Source organism: Solanum dulcamara, chromosome 10, assembly GCF_947179165.1.
Source record: "Solanum dulcamara chromosome 10, daSolDulc1.2, whole genome shotgun sequence".
NCBI lineage: Eukaryota > Viridiplantae > Streptophyta > Magnoliopsida > Solanales > Solanaceae > Solanum > Solanum dulcamara.
In genome coordinates, this window is record NC_077246.1 from 23,562,041 (window position 1) to 23,586,022 (window position 23,982).

Consider the following 23,982-nt stretch of genomic DNA (forward strand, 5'->3'; position numbering starts at 1 on the left):
TCGGTTCGGTAATTCGGTTTTCGGTATTTTATGCCCACCCCTAACTATATGGCTCTGCATACACGTGCTATATATGTATCGAGAAAATAATTTTTATATAGTAACAACAATCTCATATACATCTGAAAGTCTACAATAAATTTGTTTCATTGCATTGAATAGAATTTAACATAAATGATATTTAAAAATCAATTGTTGATAACTTTCTCAAATTAGATATAAATAGCAAAATTATCCACGAGACTTGAGAGTACCGTTGTTGTATAAATAAACAGGGAGTGGCAATTCATGCTCATCGATCACATAAGAGTATTTTCGATCATAATACCAATCACCAAATACCTTAATTGTTGTCTGCATCAACATTGCATCTAATTATTATCATGAAATAAATGTCTATTTTTATTTATGATTTCACTAAATTTTGAAGCAATCAAAATTAACAAATAATCACGATACATCATTGAATTAATTTATTGAAACGTCAAATGAAACAAAAGATGGTGTACATATTTAGTGCAAAAGAATAATGTAAAGGGTATACCTATCGAGGATTATGCAACAAAAAATATTGCAGAATAAGCAAATCATATTTTCCTCCACTCATCCCTCCATGGTAAATATTTTAAGTCACATTTCAATACTTTACCACAGTCCAATGTGGTTAAGCATGCAATGTCTATGTTGTCCTCTATAATATCAACCCACAATCTGGCCATCCAGAGTAGATTCTAAGGTGTCTATATTTATTTTTTCAAAAATAATCTTTGCTAGTGATCACTAGCTGTAACACCCCCAAAACTTTTCACTAAGAATCGGACCGTCCTTCGTGTACGTATAGGATCGTACTAGACGATTGTAAAGTACATGCATGAGTTAGGATCAATTCCTAAGAAATTGGAGAGTGTCGGATGTGATTTAGGGTCATAAGGGATCCATAAAACCAAGCCAAGTCCAAAGAACTCGTTTTGGCTAAGTTTTCGAATGAGTTTGTATAAAGGTCAACTTCCAAAGACCTTATCTTTTTGAATATAACGAATTGGGTAGTCCATGACCTATTACATTAAAGGTCTTTGAGTCTTCTTTCCAACGCCACTAAGATTGCATTTTGTGGAGTTCGGAGTCAAAAGTTATGACTATTTTACAACGGACTAGCGCTGCAGGAATTTCAGGCCTGGACCATAACTGAGGAAAACCTGGGCATGGCGCCGCAGTGGCGCGATGCACCACTATAGTGCCAGGAACAAATCTCGGTAGTTTGGTCCTTGGCGCGATGTGCCACTATTAGGTATGCAGGGTTTTTAAGCCCATTTTCCAGAACCCAGAAAATTTAGGCTTGGCGCTGCAAGGGCGCGACGCGCCACTATAGCGCCAGAAAACACCCTCAGTAGTTTGGTCCTTGGCGCGATGCACCACTATTAGATTGCAGGGTTTTAAGCCTATATTTGACTTGGCGCTGCAGTAGCGCGGTGCGCCACTATAGCGCAGGGAAGGTTTTAGCCATTTTTCCAGATTTTTGAGGAAGGGAAAATTGAACTTTTTCCTAATTATATATACTCTACCCTTGAACGATTTGAACCATAATTTTCAGTCTTGTGCCTCTCTCTAAAAGCCCTAGACATCCTCTCTTCTCTCTCAATCCATCTCCAACAAGAAATTGCCTTCAAGAATTTCTAATATTCAAGGTTTCCATTGAAGACCCAACATCAAGGTTTCTTCAAAGTCTTCACCAAGGTATGTAAGGCTACTCAAAGCATGGGTTGAGTCCACCCATGTGACCTACATCTTCTTTGAGATTGATTGTTCCTAAGAATGGAGTTTTGATAGATTTATGTCCAAATGGGTCTTTTTCATCTATTAACCTAATTTTTATTATGTTGATGTTGTGGAGTTAAGAAAGTGATGTGCTACATGTTGGTATGAATTGATTGATATGAGTGGTTAAACATATTTTGTTGATTTTCTTAACTATGTTGATTACTTTAAATATGTTAATTTTATTAAATATGTTGATTATCTTAAATTATCTAATTAGAACCATGGAGTCATGATGAATTCCAGAAAAATTTACTAAATGAATAGAGGAATGATTGGATAGGATTGTATGATGTTATAAATGCATATTTAAACTACTCTTGAAAGATACGATTGAGATTGATCGGATAGTATGATTGGAAGAGGTTTGATTGTGATAGAATTGATGACTTGACAAGGTTCCAAATAAGACTTGTTGATATGATTAGATTGAGTTGATTGGATGGAGTTTTATGAGCATTGAGTTTTGGAAGGAGTATAGAGAACTGAATTGGGTAAGAGTAAGTAATAACTCAAATCCAATAACTACGTCGCTAAATATGGGAGGGGATTAAATCGTTAAAGTCGGATGCTTCCCAAATTATTGTCCTGACATGATAGGGCTTGGTTGGATATGGATCCATGATTGGTTGATTCGTTCATACCCTGGCAAGGTATGAACGGACGTGGCAACAACGTCTACTTGTTATACTAACACTGGCTCATAAGTAATGGTTGTCGGATAAGAGAAACTCTCATATAGGTCTTGATAGTACTCTGTCGGATTGGGTTGAATTGTATGTGATTGGTCCCGTCTAAACCATATTCTTGTTTAGACTTAGGACACTTGATCAAGTTGTTCTTTCTCTTGAGTTGAGATTTTGAGTTGATTTGATTCTTTCTTGATGTTTGTTTCATTCGGCCATTTTACATACTCGTACATTCCATGTACTAATGCTATTTGGCCTGCATCGTTTCATGATGCAGAGACAGGTACTAGAGATCATCAACCGATGCACCATTGAAGATCTATTCACTTTCAGCTAGTTGGTGAGTCTCCCAGTTTTCAGAGGATATTGAGATTATCTTTATAGCTTAGATTTGTTTCCCTTATTTTGATTTTTGATAGCCATGGACTTGTCATCGGTACCTCCTGGATTGTTGATAGAGTCTTCATAGACTAGAGTGTGGAAATGTTAAATTATTTGTTTTGACCAGTTTTATCCTAGATAGTTATTGATTGGATATATGTTTGGCCTTTGGCCCTAAATAATGAATAGTATCTTTATGATTGAGTCTTCCGCTGATAGAATTTGAATGAATAAAAGTGTGACTGGACCAGGTGGTTCTTTTGAAGGCCAGAAATGGCTTTCGAGTGCCGGCCACGTCTAGGGTACCCTCCGGAGGCGTGACAAATATGGTATTAGAGCACAGAATTCAAGAGTCTTAAGGAGTCTATGAAGTTGTGTCTAGTAGAGTTTTTCTTATGGGTGTGTTGTGCACCACACTTATAATCAGGAGGCTATAAGACATTAAGAATTGTGTCACTTCTTTCATACTCTAAACTCGTGCGATAGAGTTAAACTCTATAAGACTTCATTTCTAATTCATGTGTTTATATATTGCATATAATGCCTCCTAAATGTGCTTCCAGCCAGAGAAATACCGATAACACAGAGATTCCACAGTCAAAAATGCGCCCATCGAGGAATAGGGTCCAACCTGCAAGGTATGCTGAGGCACCTCAAGTGTCTACTCCTCCGCCTGCACCAACTTCGGAGGTAAATTTTCGAGGAGCGATTGCCATGCTCACTCAATTAGTGGCTACCCGTAATAGTAACCAGAGTTCGCCAACTCTTAGCTCTAGTTCTCAAGAGCCGTCTGCTGCCACGAGGATTAGAGATTTTCTAAGAATGAATCTGTCGGCGTTCACGGGTTCTAAGGTTGATGAAGACCCCCAGAATTTCATTGATAAGATGTGGAAGATCCTGAAAGCGATGCATGCTACGGAGATCGAGGGGGTTGAGTTGGTGTCTTATCAGCTCAAGGATATGACAAACATCTGGTATAACTAGTAGGAACAAAGTAGAGGTGAGGATGTTGAGCCTGCTATTTGGGATGAGTTTGAGGGAGCCTTTTTTGATCACTTCTTTCCCAGAGTACTAAGGGAAGCGAAAGTAGAAGAGTTTATGAATTTGAAACAAGAGGGTGTGACCGTTAAAGAGTACAGTCTAAAGTTCATCCAGCTATCCAGATATGCTCTAGAGATGATCCCAGATATGAGGTCGAAGATGAGAAAATTTGTCTCCGGATTGGGAAGACATGTGAAGAAGGAGTGCAAAGCGGCATTATTGATCTCCGACATGGATATTTCAAAATTAATGGTGTATGCTCAACAGGTAGAGGATGAGAAGAGGAAAGACAGGGAGGAGCATCTGAGCAAGAAGGCAAAATCAGCTGGACATGAGAATGAACAGAGGCAGAACAAGGGCAACAGGTCCTTTTTCCAGAAGAGGTCTTCCAACTATGCCTCGTCTACCACAAGTGAACCTATGTCGCATAACAGGTATGATCGGCAGGGATAGAGTTATCAGAATTTTAGATCCTAGGGTTCTCAATCCCAGGCTAGCATAGGTCGAGGTTCGAAAGGGAAGCCACCATGCAGCAAGTGCGGTAAGCTCCACTTGGGAGAGTGTAGAGAGGGGGATAAGGGTTGTTATAAATATGGCCAGGTGGGCCATTTTCAGAGGGAGTTTCCAACATAGGGCAACAGGCCCAGTATTCTACCATCGTACCACCAGCTAGAGGTAATCAGAGGGGCATTACTCCAGGTATGAGCAGAGGTACAAACTGTCTATATGACATGGGTAGTCGCCAAGATCAGAAGAACTCCCCAAATGTCGTGACGGGTATGATTCGAGTCTCTTCTCTTGACTGTTATGTTTTGATGGATCCGGGTGCCACACTATCTTTTATGACTCATTACATGGCTAGTAAATTTAATAAAATTCATGAATGTCTTCTTGAGCCTTTTAGTGTAGCTACTCCCGTCGGTGATTCTGTCTTAGCTAAGAGAGTCTATAGAGATTGCACTGTGTCAATCCATCCAAAGGATACCTTGGCTGACTTAGTTGAGTTGGACATGGTCGATTTTGATGTGATCCTTGGAATGGACTAGCTTTATGTCTATTATGCCTCTATTGATTGTAGGACTGAGATTGTTATGTTCAAATTCCTGAATGAGGCTGTCATAGAGTGGAAGGGTAGTTTTGTTGTGCCTAAGGGTAAGTTTATTTCCTACCTTAGGGCCAGAAAACTAATCTCGAAAGGGTGTATTTATCACATCGTCTGATTGAAAGATGACAGTATCGAGTCTCCATCCCTTGAGTTGGTTCCGATTGTCAGCGAGTTTCCTAAAGTCTTTCCTGAAGATCTGCCTGGAGTCCCTCCTGATAGGAAGATCGACTTTGGGATCAATTTCCTTCCTGATACCCAGCCTATCTCTATCCCTCCATATAGAGTGGCTCCTACTGAGTTGAAAGAACAGTTGAAGGACTTGTTAGATAAGGGATTTATTAGGCCGAGTATCTCACCATAGGGTGCTCCTATCCTATTCATTCGAAAGAAAGATGGGTCCCTTAGAATATGTATTGATTACAGGCAACTAAATAAGGTCACCATAAAGAATAACTACCCTCTCGCCAGAATAGATGATTTATTTGATCAACTTCAGGGTGCCACTTGTTTCTCAAAGATAGACCTAAGATCGGGTTACCATCAGTTGAAGGTGAGGGAGTGTGACATCCCAAAGACGGCTTTTTGGACCCGTTATGGGCATTTTGAGTTCTTGGTTATGTACTTTGGGTTGACTAATGCCCCTGCAGCTTTTATGGATCTCATGAATTGAGTATTTAAGCCATATCTTGATATGTTTGTGATTGTATTCATTGACGATATTTTAGTTTACTCCAAGAATGAGGAGGAGCACGCCTATCTTCTTAGAGTCATCTTGTAAACTTTGAAAGACCAGGTATTATATGCAAAGTTCTCCAAATGTGAATTTTGGCTTGTATCAGTGGCGTTTCTCGGCCATATTATATCTGGAGATGGTATTCAGGTTGATGCTCAGAAGATTGAGGCAGTGAAAAATTGGCCCAGATCTACATCCCCAACAGATATAAGAAGCTTCTTGGGTTTGGCTAGCTATTATCGAAGGTTTGTAGAGGGATTCTCATCCATATCATCACCATTGACCAAGCTGACCTAAAATAAGGCTAAGTTCCAATGGTCTGATGCTTGTGAGGAGAGTTTCTAGAAATTGAAGACCAAACTGACCACTGCTCCTATTCTAACCTTGCCCGATGGAACAGAGGATTTTGGGATCTATTGTGATGCGTCTAGAGTTGGTTTGGGCTGTGTGTTGATGCAGAGGGGAAAAGTGATAGCCTATGCTTCAAGACAACTTAAGATTCATGAGAGAAATTACCCAACTCATGACCTTGCGCTGGCAGCTGTGATATTTGCTCTTAAAATTTGGCACCACTACTTGTATGTAGTGCACGTTGATGTGTTCACCGATAATAAGAGTTTACAATACATCTTCAGCCAGAAAGAACTCAACCTGAGACAAAGGATATGGCTCAAGCTACTCAAGGACTATGATATGAGCATTCTCTACCATCTAGGTAAAGCTAATGTTGTTGTTGATGCTCTTAACAGATTATCTATGGGTAGCACCGCCCATATAGAGAAGGGAAGGAAAGAATTGGCTAAAGAGGTGCATAGACTAGCTCGATTGGGAGTTCGGCTTGAAGAGAATAATGAAGGCGGAGTTAATATTTGGGATGGGTCTGCATCCTCACTCGTGGCAGAGGTAAAAAAGAAGCAGGACCAAGATCCCATCCTTCTCTAATTAAAGGAAGTTGTTCACAAACAAAAGGTGATGGTTTTTACCAAAGGGGGAGATGGTGTGTTGAGGTACCAAAATAGATTGTGTGTCCCAGATGTTGATGACGTTCGAGAAAGGATTATGGATGAGGCGCATAGTTCCAGATACTCTATTCATCCTTTCTCTACAAAGATGTATCATGACTTGAGGAAAGTTTATTGGTGGAGTGGAATGAAGGGAGATATCGCGGAATTTATTTCCAAGTGCCCGAATTACCAACAGGTTAAAGTTGAGCATCAAAGGCCATGTGGGTTAGCTCAAAACAAGAAATTCCAGAATGGAAGTGGAAGATGATCAATATGGACTTTATTACAGGTTTGCCGAGGTCCCGAAAATAACATGATTCAATTGGGTGATTGTGGATAAGATGACGAAATCAGCTCACTTCTTGGCAGTTAAGACCACTAACACCGTAGAAAATTATGCAAAATTATACATCCAGGAGATCGTCAGGTTGCATGGGGTCCCCTTGTCTATCATCTCAGACAGAGGAGCTCAATTCACTTCTCAATTTTAGATATCCTTTCAGAAGGGACTGAGTTCAAAGGTGAATCTTAGTACGGCCTTTCATCCCCAAACAGATGGCCAAGCGGAGCGCACCATCCAGACATTGGAGGATATGTTGAAGGAATGTGTACTTGACTTCAAAGGAAATTGGGATGATCACTTACCTCTCATAGAGTTTGCATACAATAATAGTTATCATGCAAGTATTCAAATGACTCCCTATGAAGCTTTATATGAGAGGAGGTGTAGATCACTAATTGGATGGTTTGAGGTTGGTGAAGTTGAGTTGATTGAGCCTGATTTTGTTCACCAAGCTATGGAGAAGGTGAGGGTTATTCAAGATAGGATAAAGATGGCCCAAATCCGTCAAAAATCGTACACCTATGTGAGGATGAGACACTTAGAGTTTGACGTGGATGATTGGGTGTACTTGAAAGTGTAACCCATGAAGGGCGTCATGAGGTTTGGAAGGAAGGGAAAGCTTAGTCCTCGATACATTGGTCCTTACCAGGTTGTGAGGAGGATTGGGAGTGTCGCTTATGAGTTGGAGTTACCTTCGGAGCTAGCCGCTATCTATCCAGTATTTCACGTTTCGATGTTGAAGAAGTGCTTGGGTGATCCCTCATTGGTGGTCCCCATTGATAGTATTGGAATTAAGGATAGCTTGTCATATAAAGAGGTTCCGATCCAAATCCTTGATAGCCAGGTTCGCAAATTGAGGAACAAGTAGATTGCCTCGATCAAAGTCTTGTGGAGAAATCAATTTTTTGAGGAAGCCACATGGGAAGCGGAGGAAGATATGAAAGCTAAATATCTGCATCTATTCGTCCCCATCGATGAAACTGTTTAAGGTAATGTTTATTTTCTTAATTTAAATTCGTATGTGCATTTTGAGTTCGGATAGTAAATTATTTGAGAATTGGATTGGTTGAACAACTGAATTCTGATTGTGATTTGTACCTCAAGTTCATCCTTGGTTTACTCATCATTTGAGGATAATTGATCCCAAGGGGGAGATAATGTAACACCCCTAAAACTTTTCACTAAGAATCTGACCGTCTTTCATGTACGTATAGGATCGTACTAGATGATTGTAAAGTGCATGCATAAGTTAGGATCAATTCCTAAGAAATTGGAGAGTGTCTGATGTGATTTAGGGTCATAAGGGATCCATAAAACCAAGCCAAGTCCAAAGAACTCATTTTGGCTAAGTTTTCGAATGAGTTTGTATAAGGGTCAACTTCCAATGACCTTATCTTTTTGAATATAATGAATTGGGTGGCCCATGACCTATTACATTAAAGGTCTTTGAGTCTTCTTTCCAATGCCACTAAGATTGCATTTTGTGGAGTTCGGAGTCAAAAGTTATGACTATCTTACAACGGACTAGTGCTGCAGGAATTTCAGGCCTGGACCATAACTGAGGAAAACCTGGGCTTGGCGCCGCAGTGGCGCGATGCACCACTATAACGCCAGAAAAAAGCCTCAGTAGTTTGGTCCTTGGAGCGGCACGCCACTATTAGGTGTGCAGGGTTTTTAAGCCCATTATCCAGAACCCAGAAAATTTAGGCTTGGCACTGCAAGGGCGCGACGCGCCACTATAGCGTCAAAAAACAGCCTCAGTAGTTTGGTCCTTGGAGCGACATGCCACTATTAGATTATAGGTTTTTAATCCTATATTTAACTTGGCGCTGCAGTGGTGTGGCACGCCACTATAGCGCCAAGAGGGTTTTAGCCATTTTTCCAAATTTTTGAGAAAGGGCAAATTGGACTTTTTCCTAATTATATATACTCTAGCCTTGAACGATTTGGACCATAATTTTTAGTCTACTGCCTCTCTCTAAAATCCCTAGACATCCTCTCTTCTCTCTCAATCCATCTCCAACAAGAAATTGCCTTCAAAAATTTCTAAGATTCAAGCTTTCCATTGAAGACCCAAAATCAAGGTTCCTTCAAATTCTTCACCAAGGTATGTAAGGCTACTCAAATCATGGGTTGAGTCCACCTATGTGACCTACACCTTCTTTGAGATTGATTGTTCCTAAGAATGGAGTTTTGATAGATTTATGTCCAAACGGGTCCTTTTTATCTATTAACCTAATTTTTATTATGTTGATGTTGTGGAGTTAAGAAAGTGATGTGCTACATGTTGGTATGAATTGATTGATATGAGTGGTTAAACATATTTTGTTGATTTTCTTAACTATGTTTATTACTTTAAATATGTTAATTTTCTTAAATATATTGATTATCTTAAATTATCTAATTAAAACCATGGAATCATGATGAATCCCAGAAAGATTTACTAAATGAATAGAGGAATTATTGGATAGGATTGTATGATGTTATAAATGCATATTTAAACTACTCTTGAAAGATACGATTGAGATTGATCGGATAGTATGATTGGAAGAGGTTTGATTGTGATAGAATTGATGATTTGACAAGGTTCCAAATGAGACTTGTCGATATGATTAGATTGAGTTGATTGGATGGAGTTTTATGAGCATTGAGTCTTGGAAGGAGTATCGAGCACCGAATTGGGTAAGAGTAAGTAATAACTCAAATCCAATAACTACGTCGCTAAATATGGGAGGGGATTAAATCATTAAAGTCGGATGCTTCCCAAATTATTATCCTGACATGATAGGGCTTGGTTGGATATGGATCCATGATTGGTTGATTCATTCATACCCTGGCAAGGTATGAACGGACGTGGCAACAACATCGGCTTGTTGTATTATCACTGGCTCATAAGTAATGGTTGTCGGATAAGAGAAACTCTCATATAGGTCTTGATAGTACTCTGTCGGATTGGGTTGAATTGTATGTGATTGGTCCCGTCTAAACCATATTCTTGTTTAGACTTAGGACACTTGATCAAGTTGTTCTTTCTCTTGAGTTGAGATTTTGAGTTGATTTGATTCTTTCTTGACGTTTGTTTCATTCGGCCATTTTACATACTCGTACATTCTATGTACTAATGCTATTTGGCCTGTATCGTTTCATGATGCAGAGACAGGTACTAGAGATCATCAACCGACGCACCATTGAAGATCTATTCACTTTCAGCTAGTTGGTGAGTCCTCCCAGTTTTCAGAGGATATTGAGATTATCTTTATAGCTTAGATTTGTTTCCCTTATTTTGATTTTTGATAGCCATGGACTTGTCATCGGTACCTCCTGGATTGTTGATAGAGTCTTCATAAACTAGAGTGTGGAAATGTTAAATTGTTTGTTTTGACCAGTTTTATCCTAGATAGTTATTGATTGGATATATGTTTGGCCTTTGGCCCTAAATAATGAATAGTATCTTTATGATTGAGTCTTCCGCTGATAGAATGTGAATGAATGAAAGTGTGATTGGACCAGGTGGTTCGCTTGAAGGCCAGAAATGACTTTCGAGTGATGGCCACGTCTAGGGTATCCTCCCAGGGCATGACACTAGCATTTAAAAGATTAATGTTACATTTTTAATATCTAAATTGAGAAGTTGTGTGTTTTGTTAGGATTCACGGTAAGTGAAAATTTAATCTCTTGATTGCTTACTTTTTTAAAAGCTTAATTTGAAAGATTATATAACTTTTTTAGAAATATTTTGACTTCCATTAAACGATGAGCAAGGCAATCGTGTATTAGCATATTATAGAATTTGATAAATATTTATTATGCTCTCCAACTGATATCTGCTTGGTGTGTTTCTATATTATTGTTACCACAATTACGAGATTAAAAGGACATTGTTACATTATTATACGAGATGAATTTGTGATTGATTCCACTGAACATAAAACATATTGTTGAAGATAGACAGGTAGGAAGTTAAACTTTCCATTAGTTAGTTACTAAGTTTGCTAGAGTTAATTAGTTTGTTATGAGTCAAATTCATCCTATCTAATTAGGTGACTCTATATATAGGAATATTACACCCTTTTGTAAATACAAGATCAATTAATACAATCTACTCTTCTTTCTGTTCTTCTTGATCCTCTTCTTTCTATGTAAACAGTTCATCAATGGTGAACTGATCACCTTCATGATATCAGAGCTTTACATGAGCTATTGCTAAAAAAATTCATATCTCATCTCTCTCAATCTATTCTTAAAAGAGTTTATAATACTCTACTATAAATTTTGCTAAGCAGTCATTTGTTTCTTTCACTTTCTTGTTAAGTTCATCTTCTACTCAGGAGTTCTAATGGCATCAAAAAATAGACAAGCTGGGTCTAATGCACAAGAAAATTTAGGAGTCAATCCAGTACCAGACCATACTTAGACCAATTAGAGTTCGAATCCAAAACCTAATCATAATCGTCTTCTGTATCTTCATGCCTAAAATGTAATTGGAATCTCTCTTGAGTATTTTCACCTTCCTGACACAGATAATTATTATCTATGGAGCAGATCCATGCGCATAACCTTGCTAGGAAGAAACAAATTAAGCTTTGTAGATGGTACCTAAAAAAAGGAAAAGTTTAGGGAGGAGTATTGGCCATAATGGGAGAGGGTGAATGCAATTGTGCTTTCTTGGCTAATGAACTCAGTGTCTAATAGTCTATTAAGTGATATTGTGTATGCATCAAATGGTTGTGTTTTATGGGAAGAACTGAGGGGAATATTTGACAAGATTAATGGGTCAAGAGCCTTTAGTCTCTAAAAAATATAGCAACTATGTCTCGGGGAACCAATTTTGTTGCTGTATATTTTACAAAGCTTAAAGAGTTGTGGAATGAGTTTGAATCCTTGGTTCCCTCTCCTGCATGTGATTGTGAGAAATCAATGGATTTCTTGGCTTACTTATAAAGACAGAGGTTGTATTAGTTTCTATTAGGACTGAATGATTCTTACTTGCAAGCTAGAAGTCAAATTTTTCTTATGATGCCTTTTCCTACTGTTAATCAGGCATATGCAATGATCTTGAATGACAAAGGAAAAAAGGCAGTGTCTACTAATTCTATAGGTCTTCTTAGTGCTGCACCATCAACCTATAATCATATTGCATTGTATTATGATTGGATATCAGAAATATAGAAAAAAATTCTTTTCAATGGGATTTCTGTAAAATGAAAGGGCACTTGAAGAAAAATTGCTACAAACTGGTTGGTTATTCAAATAGTTGCAAGAAGAAAATGTTGAAAGTATTGGTGGAAACTAAAGGGCTTACAATGTGCAGACTAGACATTCAACTGGACATAATACTCCTACAAATCAAGGTCAGAATAGTCAGGTCTTAGCCAATGTTATCGGACTATATCAGAGGCAAGAACAAGATGTACAAGGGCCAATGATAAATGGAATGTAGCCAGGAACCTGTATCTTCTCAAAAAAGCAATATGAACAAATGATACATCTGATCAGCAACAACAAAATAAATCAAACTGATACTGCAAATATGGCTAATGTAGCAAGTACTACTAACATAATACTAACATAACAGGTAAACATATGGGTAAGGATGCGATTAGTGCTTGTCTAGTAACAACTGGTCAAAAAGGAGTAGATTATAGACACCGGTGCTACAAATCATATGGTAATTGATTGACCTATATTAGATAGAGATACAATTAAAACTAATGATAATTCCAGGAAAGTTCATCTTTCTAATGGTGAAGTGTCATTAGTAACTCACAATGGTTCATGTTCTATATCAAATAGGAGTATACTCAAAAATATCTTCCTATTAGCACAATTTAAATATAATCTTTTGTCTATTTATCTAGAGAACTACATTGTGCAACCTTGTTCTATCCTGACTTTTGTATTTTCTAGGATCTCTAAAGTGAGAAGGTGAAGGAGATTGATTGGCATGAATATGGTCTATCTAAATCAAAACACCTTTCATGAAGTAGTCTTGAATGTCAATAATACTAGATTTAGCTTCTACATCTAGTGACATAGCCATCAAATTGTGGCATAAGAGATTTAAACATGTGTCTACCAAAGTTCTATATAAATTGCTACCTTGTAAGATATATATTATAGCTGACATGATCAACAACTGTCCTGTTTGTCCTAGTGAAAAGCACGCTAGATTTTCATTCCATCCTAGTAGTATATATCACAAGTACTGATAGGTTTGGTATAGTAGATATGGGTATTTAGGGACCTTATAAAGTTTCCACTATTTATGAAAATAAATACTTTTTAACAATTATAGATGACGATATAAGAATGACTTGAATTTATGTGTTGAAAATTAAATCAGATGATTGTGTAACTATTTCGTATTTTCTAGAAAACAATTCATACTCAGTTCAACAAGAATGTGAAAGTGTGTAGAACAAATAATGAAACAAAGTTTGTTAATGATACTTGTACTAATTTATTTAAAAACCTAGGAATAATACATTATAGGGCATGTGCCTACTTTGCTCAACAGAATGGTGTTACTGAAAGAAAGCATATACATATTCTGAAGGTCGCATGGGCACTTAGGTTTCAAGAAAATATTCCTCTTTAATTTGGGGGTCATTGTGTTGTTATTGCAGTATAGATTATTAACATGTTACCTTCTTCTATTATGGGCATGTCTCTTTATGAAAATTGTTTAACAAACATCCTTCTATTATATGTATGAAAATACTAGGGTGCTTATGTTGTGCCAAAATAGCCAATCAATCTGATAAACTATAACCTAAAACTGCAGTGTTTATGGTGTATTCTGAAGTACAAAAAGGTTATCTACTATATGATCTTGTTAATAAGTCATTTTTTTGTAAATAAAGATGTAATATTCAAAGATGTTGAGTTTTCCTTTAAAACAACCCAGTACATACACCAATATTACAATAACTAGACAATATATCCTATGAACTACTTCACACTAATTCATATATGGTTGAGAACTATAGCGTAGGAAATATAGATGCGGACATGAGGTCCACAAAAGTAGAACTTAATGACATGCCCAATACATCTGATGTAGATCTGAGGTTCACATAAATAAAACCTAATGATATGAACAGTGCACCTGATATTGATATAACTCATCAACCTAAGACGAGACAACATGTAAATGAACAACATTAGCATGTACAGCATGTACAACATGTATCTCCACCAACTCAGATGCAAGAACAGGCTACTAAAAGATCAAGCAAAGATAAACAACATCCTCTTTTATAGAAGGACTTCATCTCATCAGGACACACCTTATCTTATTTCTAATTATATTACCTATGATAATATATCTCCTAAATATCAAGCTAACCTATCTGTCTCCTCCTCTATTACAATCTAAGTCTTATTTAGAAGCTGCAAAAGTTCCTAGATGGGTTGAAGCTATGTAGGAAGAGATAACAACACTACAAAGTAACCACACTTTGGGACATTGTGAGCTTACCAGATGACAAGAAATCATAAGTTGCAAATGGATATACAAGATAAGTATAAAGCTTCTGAGGAGATAGAAAGGTTCAAGGTAATGTTGGTTGACAAAGGGTATAGCCAACAAGAGGGACTTTCTCTCCTGTAGTCAAGATGGTAAATGCGAGAACAATTCTGACTGTAGCATCTGCTAGACAATGGCACATTCATCAAATGAATGTCTATAATGTTTTTTTACACGGTGATCTATTTGATGAAATTTATATGTAATTGCCATAGGAATTTATGAGCCGGGGGGAGTCTAAACCTATGTGCAGACTAATCAAATCCCTGTATGGGTTGAAATAAGCACCTAAAAGGTAGAATACAAAGCTAATAGAAGCTTTGATCAAGTTGAAGTTTAAACAAAGTCAACATGATCACTCTCTGTTCCAAAAGAAGTCAGAATTTGAGAGGATAATCATACTCATCTATGTAGATGATATAGTAGTAACTGGAATAATTTAAAGCTGATTGAAGAGACAAAATAGGCACTATAACAAGTATTCAAAATGAAGGGCCTAGATGATCTAAAATACTTCTTTGGAATAGAATCAGAACATACTCATGAACCAAAGAAAGTACTCACTAGAGTTGATTTTTAGCTTAGTCTTAAAGAAACTAAACCAACCACTACACCCATGGATGCAAAAAACAAATTGACCACAAAAGATATAATGAGCATACAAGCATGAACATACCTGATACAAGATCCTTTACTGACCAATGATGTGCCTATCAAAGATTAATAGGTAAACTACTGCATCTAACAGTCACAAGACTAGATATTATATAGAGTGTTCAAACATTGAGTCAATTCATGCAACAGCAAAAGAAGTCACATATTGATACAGCCTTGAGAATTATAAGATACATCAAAACACAATCAGGACAAGGGGGTTCTACTCTATAGTAAAGTCATTGATAGCATGACAGTCTTTTATGATGCTGATTGGGCAGCATGTGCTCACATAAAAAGATCTGTCATAGGGTTTGTGATCAAACTATGAGACTCCATAATATCCTGAAAAGCCAAGAAACAACCAATAATTTTTAAAAGTTCTGCTGAGGCAGAATATAGAAGCTTAGCCTCTACTCTATCTGAACTAACTTGGCTACTCAGCATACTATCAAAACTAAAAGTCAATATATCACTTCCAGTTCAAGTTTTCAATGATAGTAAATCATTCCTACAGATTGCAGCTAATCCAGCTTTCATGAGAGGACAAAATACATAGAAATAGATTACTACTTCATTAGAGAAAAAATTCAAGAGGGAAAAACAAAAGCTCAATATATCCCTACCAAATAGAAACCAATTGATATCCTCACAAAGACACTCTATAGAGTCCAACATCATTACCTTATGTCCAAGTTAGGCATATGTAACATATTTAGTGTACCTAAACTTGAGGGAGAGTGTTGAAGATAGTCAGTTAGGAAGTTAACATATTTAGTGTACCTAAGAGGCTAATTTAGGGTCTTTTGGGATCCTATTCAGCGTATCACGTCTAGAGTATATGTGGATCGTTACACGATAGAATTAACTGCTAGATTAGCTAAGTAATCTGACATCATGTTTCCTTCTCTATATATGTGTTGAATTGCTACCTTAATTTTTGCTATTTCTTGCGTTAGTTCCTCAAAATAGTCTCCAAGATCCAAGGGACTTTCCATACTTCATTAATAATGTTGAACATTAATAATGAGTCTAATTCTAGAATAAGCTTCCTCACTTGATTAGTAACATAATATTTTATTGCCTCTAGGATAACTCTCATTTCTGCTTCAACATTAGTAGTGATGCCAATGTTGTCAGCTTCAGCATAAATTAAATCACCACAACTATTCCTTAGACAAAATTCATAAACATTACTTCCTCGATTTCCTTTTCATGCACCATTCATATTGCACTTAACCATCCCTCATTATCCAGTTCCCATTTGATTACACAATGGTATAGTCTAGGTTTGAAAGTGCTTAGAATATTGATCATCTCTTCCCAATTCTTTCCTACAAGCTTTATCCATGTATACTTACTCTTTATCATAAGATAGATATTTTGAAGCACTTGTTAAATCATACCCTGAATCAATATATCTCCACCATGCTTCCTTGTGTTTCTTCTCTTCTAAAGGACCCATATAATCAATGCAGGTACCACCTTAAATACTTTCTTCACTTTGCTTTGGTCCTGAGGATACCAACATATCATTATAACATGAGGGAGTTGTATTACTTCCACTGCCACATCTGCAAAATTAGCAAAATGTTTTCATAGTTGAATAGCCATGGTAGTTGTTAGAAATAAATGTTCTATGGTCTCGTGGCAAAATTGATCGCCGCACCAATATCTTGAGACCATATTGATCCTTATTCTTTGTAGATTATCATCATTAGGGACTCTTCCTTTCCATTCCATTCAAAGGAAAAATATTAATTTTAAAAGGAACTCCCTTGTTCCATACAAATTAGAGAATCTCCCTTTGCTCTTTTCTATGTCTCAATAGTTCCCAAGTTGATTTAACACAAAAATTTCTATCATTTTACACTGATGGTGGCGATGAATTTGAAGGATTATCTTCCTATTTAAAAACACAAGGTATTGAACATCTTGTTTCACCTCCTTATACATCTCAACGTGCTATAGTTGAACGACGACACATACATATTGTTGAAATCGCCAAAACCTTAATTCATCAAGACTCACTTTCCTCGAGTTTTTGGAGTTTTTCGTTTTCATCAGACAGTTTATCTCATCAATAGATTACCCTCAACTACCATAAAAAATAACTGCCCTCATAAACTTCTTTTTCAAGACACCCCAAAATTTGATTCCATAAGAACTTTCAGGTGTTTATTCTATCCTTAGCTTCGACCATACACCAAAAATAAGCTCGAGCCTCGTTCAACCACATTTGTATATCTGGAATTTTTCAAAATATATTATTGCCACCAGTGCTTTGATCCAAGTTCTTCAAAAATATTTTTATCAGGAGATGTTTTATTTTTTGAAAATAATTTCCTTTTCAAAATATTCTCTCATTTATCAAATTTCCAAATAAATCATGGAAAAACACTATAAAAGAAAACGATTAGTATTTCACATGAGAAAGCTCAAAATTTAAACATAGATTTCCTGTTGCTATTGCGTGTGGACCTTGCCCACAAAGTTCTCCCATGCTACTCACCACAAACAGAGAATAATTCCAAAGCTCATGTATTCTCTTCAACTCTCCTTAAAATTCTATATCTAATGAAGTCGCAGTTTCCTCTTAAAATTCTCGGCAGCCACTCAATCCTTCTACACCTTCTTCATAAAACCAAACCACCCATTTTCAGCAAGAAAACCCCACCCCTTTTAACTTACAAACGACGCAATCTACCTTCATCTCCTAAGTTGTTACCTTCATCGGCCTATCAAAACACCCATTTGTCTCCTTCAATACCTTCCCCCATTACACCTCCTTCTACTCCACATTTGTCAAGTATCATTACACCCCCAAGAACACAACCCATCCAACCCACTTTAGCCATGCCTTCCATCACAACACCGAGTCACTCCATGGTTACACATTCCAAAACTAATATCCATAATCCCAAACAACTCTCTAGCTTTATTTCTCACTTTCCAAGTCCAAAAATGCCTTCTTCCTACAAACAAGCTCAGCATGAACCCTACTAGAATGTTGCTATGCAAGCTAAATTTGATGCACTTATGAGAAACCAAACATGGACTTTGTCTCCCAATAAAGCTCGATTAGTGGCCAAAGGCTTCACTCAACGGCCCAAACTTTAATACCATTCAACCTTCAGTCTGATAGCCAAGCCTACAACTGTTCACCTAGTTCTTGCTATCGATGTTCAATGCAACTGATGTTTGTATAAACTTGACATAAATAATGTATTCTTGCAAGATCATTTAGAGAAACAAGTTTATATGAGACTACCTCCGGCATTGATCATCCAGCTTTGTCCAATCATGACCGCAAACTTATCAGAGCCATCTACGGCCTCAAACAGACATCTAAAGCTTGCTCTTAAACCGAGCTCAAGAACTGTTTTGTAAAATAAGGTATTTGTAAATCACACTCTTACTCGTCTCTGTTCCTCTTCAATAATTTAGGATTGACTATTTATATTTTTGTATATATGGATGGCATTATTGTTACTAGAAATTGAGACCATGGTGTTCGACAAATTATCAATGCCCTTGCTCAGTGTTTCTTTCTCAAGAAATTGAGCCACTTGAACTATTTTTTGGTTGTTGAGGTTCTTTCGTATCTAGGTGGATTGTTGTTGTCTCAACAAAAGTATATAGAAGACCCTCTCAAGGAAGCAAATATGTAAAACAACAAAGGATTTTCCACTCCTATGTCCGTCGCTACTGTTCTTAGTGTAAACTAGGCTGATCCTATTGTTGAATGTTCTTTCTTTCGGACAATTGTTGGCAAGCTACAATATTTGTCCTTCACCAGACCTGACATCATGTTTACAATAAAAAAACTCTCCTAGTAGATGTAGTGACCTCAAGCTAACCATTGGAAGGTTGTTAAGTGGCTGCTTCGATATCTCAATCAAACCTCTTCTTTTGGACTTCAAATAACTCGTGAGACTGATAATCAAATTATGATATATTCTGACTTTGATTGGGCGGCCACTGACCCTACTGACAGAACTTCCGCAACTGGCTATGTTATATATCTTGGAAGTACGCCAGTCTCATGGTCATCCAAGAAGCAGCGGTCCATCTCTCGGTCATCCACCAAAGCTGTTGCTGCTGCTCTTGCAGAAACCAACTAGATCACCAACATATTGTGTGAGCTTCACTTTTCCCTTTCTTGCATAGCGCGAACACTCTATGATAATATTGGAACTACATACATCTGTGAGAATACTGTCTTTCATGGAAAGATGAAGCATATTACCATCGAGTCCACTTTGTTCATGACCAGGTGCAACGCAAAGAGGTTGAAGTGAAGCATCTACTGCTAGAAAATGCTAGAGGAAGAGAAGTCAAAAAGGGCTGCCAGCATTTTTAACTTGTCAAAGTTGGCAGCAACCCTTTTTTGACTTGTTTGTTGCCAATAAATCTTTACACATTTTTGAAAACGCATTTACGCGTTTTTCTTCCGCCTATAAATAGAGGGCCTCCTTCCCTCATTTAGATTATCCAAAAAATCCTAGAAAGAGAGAGTAAAAATACAAAGAGAGTTATACACCAAGATAAATATTATAGTCTTGAGTGTTCTCTTTAGTAGTTATTCCTTTTACAAGAGTGAAGTGTTAATTATTGTTTTCTCCTTGTATTTGAGAGCTGTGTACTCCATATTAAATACTGAGATCCTTCTACCCTGTGGTTTTTCCCCTCTATTAATTAGAGGGGTTTCCACGTAAAATTCTTGTGTCCAATTTATTTTCATTATTTTTATCATATCAAACTTTAGTTGTGGTACTTTCTTACCCAACAGTGGTATCAGAGCCCTCGGTTATTCTGTCTGTTTTATGCAAAGGTACTATTCGTGAATAGTAAACTTTCATGAATAGTAAATTCAGTGAATAGTACTATTCACGTGAATAGTAAATTTCAGTGACGATACAGCTTGTCACGATTGTTCGCAAAATATTTAGAAACGATCCAGAAGGTTGTGAAGTAAATAAAAATATCGAGTACAATAAAGTTTGATGTTGAAAAATTCAATGGGACTAATTTCTCATTGTGGAAAATGAAAATAAAAGCGATATTGAAAAAAGATAATTGCTTAGCTGCAATTGAAGGCAGACCCACAGACTTTATTGATGACAGCAAGTGGAACGACATAGACAGCAACGCAGTTGCTGATCTATACTTGGCACTAGCTGATCAAGTGTTGTCTAGTGTGGCGGAAAAGCGGACGGCGAAGGAAATATGGGATACACTTATAGGGTTGTATGAGGCCAAGTCTTTACATAATAAAATCTTCTTAAAAAGAAGATTGCATACTCTTCGAATGGCAGAGTTCATGTTAGTTACTGAACATATCAATAATTTGAATACTCTGTTTTCGCAACTTATAACAAGGGGTTGCAAAATAGAGGGGAGTGAACGTATGGAGTTTCTACTTCAAAGTCTGTCTGACTCATATGATCAACTCATCATCAACCTGACGAACAATACAGATAGTCTAGTTTTCGATGAAATTGCAACCGCTATCTTGGAAGAAGAAAATCGGCGCAAAAACAAGGAAGACAGACAAGCAAGTTCACAGCAAGCTAAAGCTTTGATGATGGTGAGAGGAAGACCAACGGAATGTGGCCCCAGTGGGAGTCACAATCATGGCAGATCTTTATCAAAAAGTAAGAATAATATCAAGTGCTACAACTGTGGCAAGAAAGGGCACTTCAAGAAAGATTGTCGGTTCAAGAAGAAGAGTGAACACCCTGAGCCATCAAATGCTCAAGGGAATGTTGCACGTACCTCGAATGATGGCGATATTTTATGTAGTGAAGCAATATCAAATAATAAAGGCAGAAAACGTTTTGCTGATGTCTGGATCATGGACACAGGAGCAACATGACACATGACTTCCAGGAGAGAATGGTTCCATCAATATAATCCTATCTCAGGAGGGTCTGTATTCATGGAAAACGATCATGCTTTGGATGTTATTGGTATTGGATCCATCAAAATAAAGATGTATGATGGCACGGTACGCACCATCCAGGAGGTACGACATGTAAAAGACTTGAAGAAGAATATATTATCTTTAGGATAACTAGATGATAATGGATGTTCATATAAGACTCATGGTGGAGTCATGAGAATATCCAAATGAGTGCTTGTAGTGATGAAAGCGGAAAAACTTGTTGCAAACCTATATGTGCTTAAAGGTGAAACACACCAAGAAGGAGAAGCATCAACCGCGTCAACAAGTTCATTTGAAGAATCAATGATGATATGGCATCGTAAACTTAGCCATATGTCAGAACGAGGTTTGAAGATTCTTGCTGAGCAAAAGCTTCTTTCGGGACTCAAAAAGGTTTCACTACCCTTTTGTGAGCATTGTGTTACCAGCAAGCAAAATAGACTGAAGTTTAGCAGTTCCTCTACTAAAAGCAAGGAAATTTTAGATTTGGTCTACTCTGATGTGTGGCAAGCACCGGTGGAGTCCCTAGGAGGAGAAAAATATTTCGTGTCATTCATCGACAATTACTCCAGGAGAAGTTGGGTGCATCCAATCAAGAGAAAGGCAGATGTTTTTCTAGTTTTCAAAGAATTCAAAGCGCGGGTGGAACTTGAATCTGAGAAAAAGATCAAGTGTTTGAGGACAGATAATGGAGGAGAATACACTGGTGATGAATTTAATAACTTTTGTAAACAAGAAGGTATTAAATGGAAGTTTACGGTGTCATATACTCCACAACAAAATGGAGTAGCAGAGCGGATGAACAGAACCTTGTTGGAAAGAACAAGAGCTATGTAGGCAACTGCAGGGCTGGAAAAACCATTCTGGGCAGAAGCAGTCAAAACCGCCTGTTATGTGATTAATCGGTCACCATCAACCGCAATTGATCTGAAAACGCCAATGGAGATGTGGACAGGAAAACCAGCTGATTATTCTCGCTTACATATATTCGGAAGTCATGCTTATGTTATGTACAATACCCAAGAAAACTCAAAGTTGGATTCAAAATCTAGGGAATGCATTTTCTTAGGGTATGCTGATGGAGTCAAGGGGTATCGCTTATGGGATCCCACAGCCAGCAAGGTGGTAATCAGCAGGGATATTGTATTTGTTGAAAACAAGATACAAGCAAAAGAAGGTAACACTTCAAAAGAAAAATCAGAGACTACTACAGTTGAAGTTGAAGAAATAGAAGAAGTTCCAGTTTCTTCTGAAGCAGCACTAGAGCACGAAGAACAAGAGCAAGCTGAGATCAAAACTCCACAAGTTCGAAGGTCAACTAGGGAGAAAAGAGAACCATCTTGGCACTCAGATTATTCTATGGAGAGTAATATTGCATACTGTCTACTAACAGAAGATGGAGAGCCTTCAACTTTTCACGAGGCTATGAAAGTCCAAGAATCATCTTTGTGGGTGGCAGCAATGCAAGAAGAAATTGAAGCTCTTCATAAAAATAAAACATGGGATCTTGTTCAATTACCATAAGGAAGGAAGGCCATTGGAAACAAATGGGTCTACAAGATCAAACGCAATGGTAATGATCAAGTGGAGAAGTATCGTGCAAGATTGGTGGTGAAAGGATTCTCTCAGAAAGAAAGTATAGACTTCAATGAGATATTTTCTCCGGTGGTTCGACTCACAACAATTCGAGTGGTCCTGGCGATGTGTGCTACATTTGACTTGTACTTGGAGCAGTTAGATGTCAAAACTACATTTCTTCATGGAGAGCTTGAAGAAGAAATTTATATGCTCCAACCAGAAGATTTTGAAGAACAAGGAAAAGAGAACTTGGTTTGCAGGTTGAATAAATCTCTATATGGTCTCAAACAGGCGCCGAGATGCTGGTATAAGAGATTTGATTCCTTCATTATAAGCCTTGGATACAACAGACATAGTTCAGATCCTTGTGTTTATTACAAGAGATTTGGTGATGAAGATTTTGTTATTTTGCTGTTGTATGTTGACGACATGTTGGTAGCAGGCCCCAACAAAGATCGTCTCACAAATTTAAAGGCACAGTTGGCTAGGGAGTTTGAAATGAAGGACTTGGGACCAGCAAATAAGATTCTAGGGATGCAAATTCACCGAGACAGAAATAATAGGAAGATTTGGCTTTCTCAAAAGAACTACTTGAAGAAAATCTTGAGACGTTTCAAGATGCAAGATTGTAAGTCAATTTCTACCCCACTTCCTATTAATTTCAAGTTATCCTCAAGTATGAGTCCTAGCAATGAAGCAGAGAGGATGGAGATGTCTCGAGTACCGTATGCATCAGCAGTGGGAAGTTTAATGTTCGTCATGGTATGTACAAGACCTGACATTGCACAAGCAGTGGGAGTGGTTAGTCGATACATGGTTAATCCTGGTAGAGAGCATTGAAATACTGTTAAGAGGATCCTAAGATACATCAAGGGTACCTCAGATGTTACAATGTGTTATGGAGGATCAGCTTTACTGTTAAAGGTTATGTTGATTCAGATTATGCAGGTGATCTTGATAAAAGCAAGTCCACCACAGGTTATGTGTTTACTCTTGCTGGAGGAGCTGTAAGCTGGGTTTCAAAACTGCAATCTATCGTGGCAACATCTACGACAGAAGCAGAATATGTAGCAGCTACACAAGCTAGCAAAGAGGCAATATGGATGCAGATGTTACTGGAGGAGCTCAGGCACAAACAAGAGAAGATTGCTCTGTTTTGTGACA

The 23,982-nt window shown here is 37.5% G+C and overlaps 1 protein-coding gene across 1 annotated transcript in view; it reads right to left on the minus strand.

The window, feature by feature from the left end:
* Positions 1 to 231: 231 nt before the first annotated feature.
* LOC129871048 (pectin acetylesterase 8-like) overlaps positions 232 to 23,982 on the minus strand; it is a 29,693-nt gene continuing 5,942 nt past the window's right edge. Inside the window, exon 12 of the mRNA XM_055945913.1 lies at positions 232 to 354. Within this exon, the coding sequence (XP_055801888.1) occupies positions 232 to 354 (123 nt within the window). The remainder of the gene's footprint in view (positions 355 to 23,982) is intronic.